The sequence below is a fragment of the Trachurus trachurus genome (assembly GCF_905171665.1).
Source record: "Trachurus trachurus genome assembly, chromosome: 6".
NCBI lineage: Eukaryota > Metazoa > Chordata > Actinopteri > Carangiformes > Carangidae > Trachurus > Trachurus trachurus.
This window is the reverse complement of record NC_139897.1, coordinates 35,602,315-35,615,215: the sequence shown is the minus strand read 5'-3', so window position 1 is coordinate 35,615,215 and position 12,901 is coordinate 35,602,315. Positions and strand designations below refer to the sequence as shown.

Here is a 12,901-nt window from a genome sequence, read left to right as displayed (position 1 = left end):
CTCGATGTGAGGTGCCGCAACGCGACGCGTGCACGAGTTGCAATATTGACATGACCACTAGAGGCGCTGGTGAATGAACACGGTGATGAGATCAGACCAGAACAGACAAGTCACTGTCGGAGCGATGGTGGAAACTTCTGAAGAGAGGCTGACAGACCTGGGGCCTCATTTATCAACCGTGCGTACGCACAAATGTGTGTGTAGGAACATTCCCACGCAAAGTATGGAATTTATCAACTTGTACTTGTGCCTAGAAACGTGCGTAAATTGAAGCACAACTCTGACCATGTTTAGCGTACACACAAAACCTAGTGGTAGAACAGTGAAACGACAAATAAAACCCAGTGGAGGAGTCACAGTGTTCAGCAATCTCAAACTTCACACATGTTCCCTGTTTCCTCATTTAAAAAAAATTCTCAAAAGAAAAAATGCTGCGTAGGAGAAAGTAACAACTACTGTTAATTCTGTTGGTCAGAGGAAAGATCACTGAGAAATAAAATAGCTGTCTTTTATATGAAGGTAGATTTGTGTCGTTATTATTCAATCAAAAAATATATTTTCAATAAAAAAACCTCCACTTCAATAATAAATTTTTTTTTTTTAATTGAAAATATATCTTTTGATTGAATAATAACGACACAAATCTACCTGCATACTTTTATAGCTTGTCACACCAATCATTCAAAATGTCTGCTAAATTACTAATTGTTGGTCACACCTGCAGCATTTAGTGTCCAAACAGTATTTTTTGGTTTGATTCAACTTCTCCTACAAGTGCCTCAATCTCGGTATCAGAGAAACTCCTCTTCTCCGCCCTCTTTGCCATGATTTTGGTGTGGGGGGAAAAAAATCCATTCACGCATTATTAAAGGGATTGTTGCTACCATATATGGTCAATTGGGGGCGTTTCTGAATGCAAACGACCCAAACCATGGTAGTTAGGAACAGGTGGGATTTATCATCACTGATTACTTACTAGTGTGCGTACGACCGGTGTCCGCACGTTTGATAAATACAGATTTTTTTTGTACTTACACACATTCTAAATTTCATTCCTACGACAGAATTTAGAACCTTTTCTACGCACGGTTGATAAATGAGGCCCCTGGTGTGAAACTCAATGTTTTCATGCTATTACATAGTGACAGGCGCCTGTCAGTATAGTTGGTGACAGATCGATGCGGCTTCTCACAATTTCTGGGTCATATTTCTGTTGTCTGCCCCAAGTGGAGACCGCCAGTCAAAAAATGTTCAAAGCAAGTAGCGCTACGTGGACTTCTTTCTCAAATCTAGAGGTGCTCTTTGGAGAGGGATCCAAGGGATGTGGAAAAACAAAGAAAAACTCCAAGGCACTCTCTTGAGTTAATAAAAATGCCTTCAATTAATCTGGTTTTGAAAATGACTATGACGCGTTTCGGCATCAAACCTTCATCAGGGAGTCAAACCAAGACCGCCGGTATTGTGCGTTTTGGCTGTGTAGAACTGCAACAGGTATATGCACAGACCGGCACAGACGCGACGCGACGTGTACGCGTACGTTCGATCAAGCAGCGAGTATACCGCAGCCCTAACAAGACAAATGTCATCATTTTAACCAGAGTCTGTGAATATTCTCATCATCCAGATCCGCGCTACTAACACCTCGCCCCTAATCTCTTGTTTATGACGGATACGAAAACACACAAACACACACATGGTAACGATAATCCATCGATCCACTGATTGATTCTGAAAGGCTTCACTGAAAACAAATGTAAGGACGGGAGGAAGCAAAACAGTGGGGAAGTGACCGCAATTTACAATTTGATAAAAGCCGATTTTCACCATATCAACATTATGTTTACATATGGTGACCACACGATTTTGTATTATAGTGTCCGCATGTTTAGTGATTATTGATATTCACAGTAGCCATAATAGTCCACTCAGCGTCTGAGCGGTCAGCACATGATGATCTATGGGTCAGTGTCGAGAAGCTTGACGTGCTAGCAACAGTAACTAAGGGGGGGCGGTCCGGTTTTCCTGTCCACACATGAAGCTGAAACCGGAGTTTTAGAAACAGTTCACCCTGGACTCAGGTTACAAAAAACTCCGGCTTCAGGAGCCGACAACTGCGGTTACAGTACGTGTGGATGAAAGAACAAACCGTGAAGAGAAACACACGGTTTCAAAAATACCCGGGTTCATGTGGACGGCTCCTAATTCAAAAAGCCGTGATGCAATAAACACATTAATGTGATATTTTAACACATTAAAAACCTAAAAACCGGTCGGTGCCGACCCGAACACCAGAGGAAGGTTAAACAACACATCAGGACTTTTATTTTGAAGTTCTGTAAAATGAAGTTTCCTTTTATAGAAAGATTGTTGTTAAGTCTCCAGGTCTGAAGTGATGAAGAAGATCCAACGTCATCTTCTGCTCCGTGTGTGTGTGTGTGTGTGTGTGTGTGTGTGTGTGTGTGTGTGTGTGTGTGTGTGTGTGTGTGTGTGTGTGTGTGTGTGTGTGTGTGTGTGTGTGTGTGTGCGTGCGCGCGCGTGTGTGTCTTTTCATTCCGTCCGTTTCCTCTGACACAGGAAGTCACCTGAGTTGTGTTGTTGTTGTTGTTGTCGTCGTCCTTTACTTCCTGTTTTTACTGAACTAACTAACAAACAAAACGCAGTCGTTTAGTTTCTGTAGTTAACAAGCTTCATCGTCATGACGACACCGGTCAAAGGGCTCCGATGGATTATGTCTAATGATTGAATCTTTATCATCATCGTCATCATCATCATCGTCGTTGTCGTCGTGGCAACAGCAGATGACGTTGTGCCGTGTGTTTGTCTGTAAATACCTGTACAAAGAGAAGAGAGTTATTTTATGGAGGATGTAAGTTAAAGTTAAAGTTAAAGTTAAAGTGCCTTTTATACCCGACACCTGTTGGTTTCTTTACAAGCAACAGTTTGACTTTTACTAGATTTTCTTGATTGTAAAAAAAACACACAAAAAAAAGATGTAATAAAACTTTTTAAAGTGACCTGATGTTTCAGTGTGTGACCACAAGGGGGCGGGAACACACACACACACACACACACACACACACACACACACACACACACACACACACACACACACACACACACACACACACACACACACACACACACACAGGACCGAGGACCGGCCAAAATGTCCTCACTTATAAAAAATGTCCTCACTCTGTTGGTGAAAAACTCGTCCTCACAACGTAGTAAGAACAAGAACACACACACACACACTGATGATGTCACACCCTAGATAGAATAAGACACGCCCACTGATGATGTCACAGAACTAGAATAAGACACGCCCACTGATGATGTCACAGAACTAGTATAGGACGAATCTCCTTGTTGTTTACAACTACTTCCTGGTAGAAAACCAGCATGAGAACAATAGTGACGGACGAGAGTTTCGCTATATTTATCTACTTTTTCATGTCACTATATCACCGTTTAGACTAATCTGATGTTTGTAAAGTTTATAAAACCAATGATTGGACAAACATTACTATTTACGTGTGCACATTTTTGTAATTAGTCATGGTTATCATAGATTAGCCGGGCTAACGGTTAGCTACCTGTTTAACTTTAATAACTCAGTGACTCAATAAACGCTCCATGAAAAAATATTTTCTCCAGCGGATATCTGAGTTCCAACATGACTGAGCTAACTGGAGTAGTTTCATGTCGTGTCCCACAACGGGAGGGTTTTAACAGCTGACGTCCTGCTGTTAGCTTAGCTACCGTTAGCTTAGCTACCGTTAGCTTAGCTACCGTTAGCTGTCCCTGTCAGCTGAGCCACTGATGCTTTCTAGACACTGTGATTCCCCCAAACTGAATAAATACAACACATAGCAACACAAAACACACACAGAAATAGTAATGTTTCTTCAATCATTTCAGATTTGTCTAAACGGTGATAGGGCGTGAAAAATATGATATATAGCTAAACTCTCGTTCGTTACTATTGATCTCATTCACATAGCTGGTTTTCTACCAGGAAGTAGAATGTAAACAAGGAGATTCGGTCTATAAGACACGCCCACTGATGATGTCACAGTCTAGAATAAGACACGCCCACTGATGACGTCACAGCCTAGATAGAATAAGACACGCCCACTGATGATGTCACAGAACTAGAATAAGACACGCCCACTGATGACGTCACCATCCACAGGGAAGAACCAACTGTTTCTTGGTTACCATGAGAACCGACTCTTCAGGTTCTGAGCGTGTTGTGGTTTCAGTCGACGGCGCCGGTCGGTTCCTCTGGTTCTGTTCGGTTAAAGGTTGATTCCCACACCGGGAGTCGAACCCGGGCCGCCTGGGTGAAAACCAGGAATCCTGACCGCTAGACCATATGGGAGTGTTGTTACTGTGTGTGAATGTGTGTGTGTGTGTGTGTGTGTGTGTGTGTGTGTGTGTGTGTGCGTGTGTGTGTGTGTGTGTGTGTTACTATGTGTGTGTGTGTGTGTGTGTGTGTGTGTGATTCTGTCACATTCATCATCTTCATCTCAGTGTTTCTCCTCTGTCTTTACAAACTCACTTCCTTCAGATTTCAAAATAAATGTTTCATGGTTCCCTGATCCCTGCTCTTATTTTGAAGAGTTTCCTGTCCAGTGTAGCTGACACACCTGTCACAGCTGAGTCTGAGGTGAGACTTCACTTCCCCCAACTCTACTGCCACCTACTGGAAAGAAGTAATGCGTTACATCACATTGAAGATTGACTCAGATCTTTCTTTAGATTGGAACAATGTACTTTTTGGTGTCCACGACGTCAAAAGTAAGAAACAGAAAGAACTGTATGTCATAAACTTGATAATAATATTAGGGAAATAGCACATACACAAAGCTAAATTTAGTCACTCTAAACCCTGTTTTGTGGCATTCCAAAAGGAAATGGAACAGTACATGCAAAGCATCTGTGACTCGAATAATAAGAAAGCTATGAAAACATATGATTTGTGCTCTTTGTTCTCTGTATTTATTTAATAGCCTATAGCCTCCTAGCCCCCTGGCTGTTGTTCAATTGTTTGTTTGAAGGTACATTAATAATAACTGCCTTTGTATTGAATATATTTCTGTCAATAAAGATGTATTGAATAAACCCCCACCCCCCCCACCCCCCACCCCATTGACTCTAAGCTCCGCCCGCCCGGAGCAACAGCAGCCATGAAACCAACTTCCCCGTCTCGGCTCAGCTCAGTTTCACTTCCCTCTTCTGCTCCGAGCTGCTCCGAAACTTCCTGTTGTCTCAGCACCGACCGAGTTGTGAGCTCAGGACCAGCAGGACCAGGACCAGCAGGACCAGGACCAGCAGGACCAGGACCAGCAGGACCAGGACCAGCAGCACTCACAGTAAGGAGGAGGAGGGGACCAGCTGATCCGTTGCCATGGAGCCAGAACCTCAGACCAGCACCGACAGAACCTGGACCGCAGGTAAGAACTTCATACACTGCAGAAACTAAACACCTGTCCAAGAATATTTGTCTTATTTCTTGTCAAAATGTCTCATTTCTAGTCAAAACTAATCTCTTTCCACTTAAAATAAGACTCATCACCTGAAAATGAACTTGTTTTTAGATCATTTTCACTTGTTTCAAACAAACTTTCACTTATTTACTCCTCCTTTGTCCTAGAAACCTAGCACTTTAATTATTAACTCTAGCACTTTAACCACCACCTTAACACTTTACCTGTGCCTACTGTGAACCACGATTGTAATGTGTTGTAAATGTGTTATAATGTGAATGTGATCGTATTATTTTCTCTGTTTTTTCTTTTCTTTAAAAAAATAAGGAGTATATTGTAGGCTACTTGTACTTTTCTTAACCTGTTTGTTTCTATTTGAGCATAGGGGGACTGGCAATGGAAATTAGCTTGGTAGCTAGAACTGGTACTGTCCCTCTCTATCAAATAAAACTGAATTGAAAACTTGAAATAAGTAGAAAAATCTGCCAGTGAAAGCAAGTTTTTTGTGTTTGTAATAAGAAAGAAAAACTTGCTCCACTATCAGATTTTTCTACTTATTTCAAGTGAAAATCTGCTTGAAAGTAGTAAAAAGTGTCTAAAAACAAGCTGCTTTTAATGTGATGAGTCTTATTTTAAGTAGAATGAGATTTGTTTTGACTAGAAATAAGACAAATATTCTTGGTAAGATTTAGAGTTTTTGCAGTGCAGTGACCTGGTGACATCACTGTAAAACACACCTTCTGATGCGTGTGTGTGTGTGTGTGTGTGTGTGTGTGTGTGTGTGTGTGTGTGTGTGTGTGTGTGTGTGTGTGTGTGTGTGTGCAGACGAAGCCCCCAGCTGCTCCAGCCTAACGACCAATCAGCTGCAGCAGAACCTGAAGGCCGTGAAGCAGCGAGAGCGACCGGTCCGACTCCTGTTCGAGATCCCGAGCAGCCGCGTCGTCGAGGAGACGCTGTCCAAACACGTGGTGAGACACACACACACACACACACACTAAACACACACACAGCCGTCAGGACTTCCTGTCACTTTGTGATGTCACAGCAAAGCCCCGCCCACCACCACCTGGACCTTCCATCCAATCCACATATGGTCAAAACCAGAAGCTGGTTTTACATTTCCGGTGGAATTGTACCTTTACGTTTCCATGGTTTTCAGTCGTTGTCGTAGTTACGGTAAACGCATGGGTCTATTAATGCTGGCTTTTAAAGCAGCACTAAGGAACTTTTCAACCTTCATAAAATATTTTCATAACTTTTGTGATGATACATCGACTTACAACAAGTTGAATGACACCTCTGTCATGGCCTGAGGGGGTCTGTATCATTATGGTCTGTATCTCTTTCTCTGGCACTAAGCAGCTTTGAGGAGCATGGTAGGAACCCTGCTCTCACGCTAGTGTTCATGGGAAATGGAGTCTTCCTTCACTTTCACTTTTGCGAGTCACAACAAGGAGGGAACAGGCAAAACGGCACTTTAGCAATGGATTATGTTTGTGTTTTCACTTTGAAATGATCCACTGGAAACAGAAACTTAGTTTTGATGTCTTTTGTTAATTTTAATGCAGGATATTTACGGGGCTTCATGCTAGTGTTCATGGGAAATGGAGTCTTCCTTCAGGCAAAACACTACCGCTTTGGTCCACAGGCGCCGCCAAACTCAACCAAAACTGAAAGTTCTTTAGTACTGCTTTAACACGGATGTCAGTTTGTGTGATATCCACTGTTAAAAGCTGCTGTGATGATCCATGCGTTTTACAGACTTTCATTGAAAAAAAATGAAAAAAAATCCATGCATTTACAGCGACTACCGAAACCATGGAAACGTAAACATAAAAATTCCACCGGAAGAGCAAAAAACCGGCAAAACAGGCTACGTTTTTGACGTTGGGAAGAAGGTGGATAGGGCTGGGAATCGTTGGGTGTCTCACGATCCGATTGGCTCACTGTAGCGCGGTACGGAAGCCTGTCAGGACGCAGAGAGTTCATAAAAAAAACTAGCCTATTTTTGAAAATTATGAATTGATCCAGAATCGTTAAGGATTAGAAACACGGTTCCCTCCCCAGCACCTGGACAACACCATCCAACAACCTGTAGGATTTAGTTTCTCTGAGTGTTTTATTCTGAAATCTGCTCTGATTCTATCCACCACTTTATTTTCCCATGATCCATTGCGTCACACCACAACGGAAGTGGGTTTTAGTAGCATTCTAGCGAGCGGCTAACTGGTAGCGTTAGCGGCTAACTGGTAGCGTTAGCCACCGGTGTAGGTACCACATGTGGGGGCTCCGGGCCGCCAAAACCGTTTAGACTAAATCTGATGTTTGTTAAGTCTATAAAACTAATTATTGAACAAACATTACTATTTCTGTGTGCACGTTTTTGTAATTAGTCATGGTTATCTTAGCTGTTAGCTTTGCTGCTGCTGACAGCTAACAGCAACTAGGTCCAGGATATCCGCTGGAGAAAATATTTATTTCATGGGCCGTTTATTGAGTTATTTAAAGGTTGAATATGTAGAATATTTATTAAAAGCTATATTTTTTCAAAAATAATACATCCATGGGGCCTTTAGAGGGGTACAGAATGAAAGTATTGCTTTTCCACAAAAAAATTTTTTTTAGTCTGAATTATTATTTTAAATTTTTTTTGACGGGCTCGACAACTGACTTTCTGTCAACGTTCTGTTTACATTCGTACCTGCCTGTAGCCGACATGTGGCTCAGTTCTCAGCTGTTTTCCTGCCTCCTCCCGGTCCTATGCGTTTGTTTCCAACCAAGCCTTTTTAATAATCAATCGGTGGATCAATGGATTATCATATACATGTTAGGATGGGTGTATTTGTGTAGTCTTCTCTGTCATAAACACGTTTATCGTCGCGGACTTTCGGTGCCACGGAGCTCCTTTTTTTTTTTTTTTCCAACTTGAGGAGAGCAGTGACAGCGGAGGCTCTGAGGCTCTGAGCAGCAGCGGTGTGAAGGCAGAGAGCCTCCACTGTCCCTGTAACAAGCTACAAGTCATTTATTATGCTGTTAATGACGGTGAAAATGAAACATAAGGTAAATATCCTGCTTAGTTCTCCTCCTCTGTGTCCTCTGATCAGAGCGGAGTCCCTAGCAACGGCCCGTTTTACCTAGTAACGGTCTGGCAATCGACTGCTGGAATTCTTTTTCTGTTGTTGTTCTTGTATTTCTACATAGTCAACCTTTAAGATACTGCTAACGGCTAACAGCTAACGGTTAGCCCAGCTAATCTAAAATGTTTGTTCAACAATTGGTTTTATAGACTTCATAAACATCAGAGTAGTCACAGCGGTGATATAGTGACGTGAAAATGTGACATAAAGCTAAAACCTCGTCCGTATTGTTCTCATTAAAATGAGGTGATGATTATAAATAAAGTCGTCACGGCCGATGTCTATCAACCAGGCTATGCTGTCAACAATACAGTAACGGTGGAATGGAGCGTCATGGCCACACCCAGCGGCATTCTCCGGAAAGTGGTGGATTGGACCAGTTTAGGAAACAGTCAGCCAATCAGAAGAGAGGCTCAGAGCCTGTGTGTGTGTGTGTGTGTGTGTGTGTGTGTGTGTGTGTGTGTGTGTGTGTGTGTGTGTGTGTGTGTGTGTGTGTGTGTGTGTGTGTGTGTGTGTGTGTAGGTGTACGAGGTGGTGGTGATGCGTTCAGGGAGCTTTGACCAGCACCGTGTTTCCGTGGAGCGCCGCTACAGCGACTTCCTGCAGCTGCACCAGCGGCTGCAGGAGGAGTTCGTGGAGGAGCTGGAGGAGGTGCTGTTGCCACGGAAACACCTGACGGGAAACTTCAGCGCCGAGGTCATCTCGGAGCGCCGGCGCTCCCTGCAGGACTACCTGGCCCGGCTCTACGCGCTGCGCTGCGTCCGCCGCTCGCCGCTGTTCTCCGCCTTCTTCACGGCGGCGGAGCAGCGGCGAGGCCACGGGCTGCTGAGGGCCGGGCAGTTCAACGCCGCGCTGCAGCAGCTCAAGGTACCGATCATATATACACACATACATATCAAAATGTAATAATAATATAGATACAAACATACACACATAGCCTACATATCAACAACAAACAACAACAACAACAACAACACTGTCACTGCTTATTGCTGCTTACATGTCTTGTTGCTACACGGTGCACTTTTGCCCAAGACGAATTTCCTCTTCTGGGGACAATAAAGTTCATCTGATCTGATCTGAACAACAAACATAACCGGTACGGATCATAATATGCACACATAATCCCCCCGCCCCTTCCTAAAAACAAACTAAATGTCATAATAAATGATAAATAATAATAAAATAAAATAAAATAAACCCAGAAACAGCAGAAATACACAAACAATCAATGTACGTTTAAATTAGGCGTACATTTTTGAAAGATTATAGAGAAATTTCTGGAGGAAAAGTGGTACAATTTCTCAAAAAAAAGTTGAAAATGGTTTAGAAAAAAGTGGTAAAACATTTTTTTGTTTTTAAATCTGGTAAAATTTCTCAGAAAAATGGTAAAATTCAAAAAAAAAAAAAAAAAGGTTTTAAAAATTTTAGAAGAAACTGGTAAAATTTCTCAAAGAAATACTAGTAAAAGTGGTAACCCCCCCCCCCCCCAAAAAAAAAGTCAAACAATAATACATTTTAAAAAAGTCAAAATAGTACATAGTAAATACTAAAAAATAAAAAAAATGTATTGAGAAGAAACTGGTAAAATTACTCAAATATTCCAGAAAAAGTGGTAAAAAAAACAAAAAAAAAAATATATATATATATATATATATATATATATATATATATATATATATATATATATATATATATATATATATATATATATTACAAAAATGTGGTAACATTTCAAAAAAGAAAAAAAAGAAAGAAAAAAGGGGGGCAAACAATAATACAAAATGGGTAAAATTTATTTTAAAAAAATGTAAAAAGTATTACAGAAAATTTGAGAAGAAACTGGTAAAATTTGTCAAAAAAATTCTAGGAAAAGTGGCAAAATTTAAAAAAGAAAAAAAATTGAAACAATAATTACTCACATTGAAGCTTTCAAGAACTTGGTTTGTTCTGATAGCTTCTTATTTTTATAGTCTTTTATTTATTTTAGCAGCATATTGCTGCAGTTCTAAAAAATAAACATCAGCATTTGGTTTACAGTTTGTCCATTTTTTCTTGTGAATATGAAATTTCCCAAGTAACAGGATTAGTTGTAGAAGAAAAACTGTATAATCGTCTAGATTTTCTTCAATGTCCTTATATAAAGCTACATGAGTCCAGATGCTTTGCTTTTGAAAACACACGTTGATGAAACAGCTGATGAAGTGTGTGTCTGTGTGCAGCTGGTTGTGGAGATCCAGGAGAAGCTGTTGCCATGGCAGCGGCCCACGCTGCTGGTCCCCGCCCTGTGTGCCGTGGCCGTGTGCCACCGCGACCTGGAGCAGCCGGAGGAGGCGGTGGCGGCGGCCCAGCGGGCGCTGCCGGCGGCGCGGCGCTACGGGCTGCGGCGGCACCGCGCCGCGCTGCTGGAGCTGCAGCTGGAGCTGGGCTACCAGCTGGGACGGCCCGTCGCCCAGATACAGGACGAGCTGCGGCTGCTGAGGGACGCCGAGCGAGGAGAGGTCACGGCCCGCACGCTGAAGGAGCTGGTGGTGCAGGACTTCCTCTGATTGGTCCAAGGCTCACAGTCTCTGTAAAGGGACAACCAGGAGTTTCTATTTGGTTATAAAAAAGTCTGATATTAATGTGGATGAATCTCCGTTACCACTTGTTAATGGTCCATTTTAGATAAATCTATGGTTTTGTCTCTATGGTTATTTTGTTATTATTAGTGGTGGTGGAAATGCTGGGCGAGCCGACCAGCGTTTCTTTACTTTCGGTTTCGTGGCGAGTCATGAGAATAACGCCGCCGAATCTCCGTTTATGGTGGGAACTACGACGGTATGTGATCGTCTTCCAACCTCTGACTTTAATTCTTGATGAATGAAAACATGAGTCTGTCTTGCACCGGTCAAAGAATTTCACGGTGCGGAGGCTCATAAATGTAGTGTGGAAACACTTCACTTTAACAAAACTCCTCGTTGTCCCTTTAAAGCCCAAGTGTGTAACTTATTGGGCTTTTTATTATCAAAAATCAAATCTGTCTTTCATCTCAGATGGACTTCTAGGCTCATATCTACATATGTACTGGGAAGTTTGTTTGGGGTGAAGTTTGCTCTACTTTATGTACTGGAAGTCGTTGTTCTCCCATTGTGTTACTCCTAAATGATACCACCTCGTTAAAGTTGACATGCTGGAAAAGACGTATTCTCCTAACGGGCATCACTGCTGCCAAAAAGATGCTGGCTTTACGCTGGAAACCTCCACATACAGTTACCAAGCCCCATTGGTTTAACACATTGACATTGACATAATAAATATGGAGCTTTCAGTGGCAAGAATGCACGGTGCTGGAGCTGATACTATTCTCTCTAACTATTTTGTATTTGCATTTGTTGTTAAAACATGGTCTCTCATGCCCTGTAAGAGTTTAATAGAGATTCCATTTTTTCCTGTCTTTTTTAAAATTCTTTTATTTATTTATTTTTTACTTTTTACTATGTTGCAATGTACCTTTTACCTCTATCGGGCTACTTGTTTCCCTTTAAAAGCAATAAAAAAGTTGTTCACAAAACAATCAAACCTGTCTTTCATAAATATGTATTTGACTGAAGGTGAATCTCAGCTGCTACAAATGAAAGCTTTCTGGTTCCTTAGAATGAGTTGTTACAAGTCGTTACAAATACATAAGTGGGCGACGCACCGAACCGAGGCGGCCATGTTGCATCGTGACCGTAGGTAACCACGGAAACCGAACCGAGGCGGCCATGTTGCATCGTGACCGTAGGTAACCACGGAAACGGCCTGTTAAAACTGTCACCACTGTGTAGTGTGAGGAAGGACGGAGGCACTGGTGTTGCATTCAGGTGCAGTCAGGCAGACGGCCGTCGGCAAACCAACCGGATGTCATTTTACTAAAACAATACCACATCACCATGACAACATGTTGTCACAATACCACATCACCATGACAACATGTTGTCAGGCCACTTGTTTACATAGACGCTTGTTTATCCTGTTACACTGCAAAAACTCAAAATCTTACCAAGAATAGGCTATTTGTCTTATTTCTAAGACTCATCACATAAAAAGCAGCTTGTTTTTAGACACTTTTTACTTCTTTCAAGCAGATTTTCACTTGAAATAAGTAGAAAAATCTGATAGTGGAGCAAGTTTTTCTTTCTTATTACAAGCACAAGAAACTTACTTTCACTGGCAGATTTTTCTACTTATTTCAAGTGAAAATTAGTTTGAAACAAGTGAAAATGATCTAAAAACAAGTTCATTTTTAGT

General features: G+C 41.8%; 1 protein-coding gene across 1 annotated transcript; it reads left to right on the top strand.

Annotated features, from left to right (window-relative positions):
• Positions 1 to 5,364: 5,364 nt before the first annotated feature.
• snx20 (sorting nexin 20) lies at positions 5,365 to 11,178 on the top strand (the record flags this gene model as incomplete). The annotated part of the gene is made up of 4 exons (XM_083973731.1): positions 5,365 to 5,459; positions 6,318 to 6,460; positions 9,152 to 9,496; positions 10,852 to 11,178. Exons 1-4 carry the CDS (start codon positions 5,414 to 5,416, stop codon positions 11,176 to 11,178), a joined length of 861 nt encoding a protein of 286 aa, XP_083829857.1. The 5' UTR covers positions 5,365 to 5,413.
• Between the last annotated feature and the right edge of the window lie 1,723 nt (positions 11,179 to 12,901).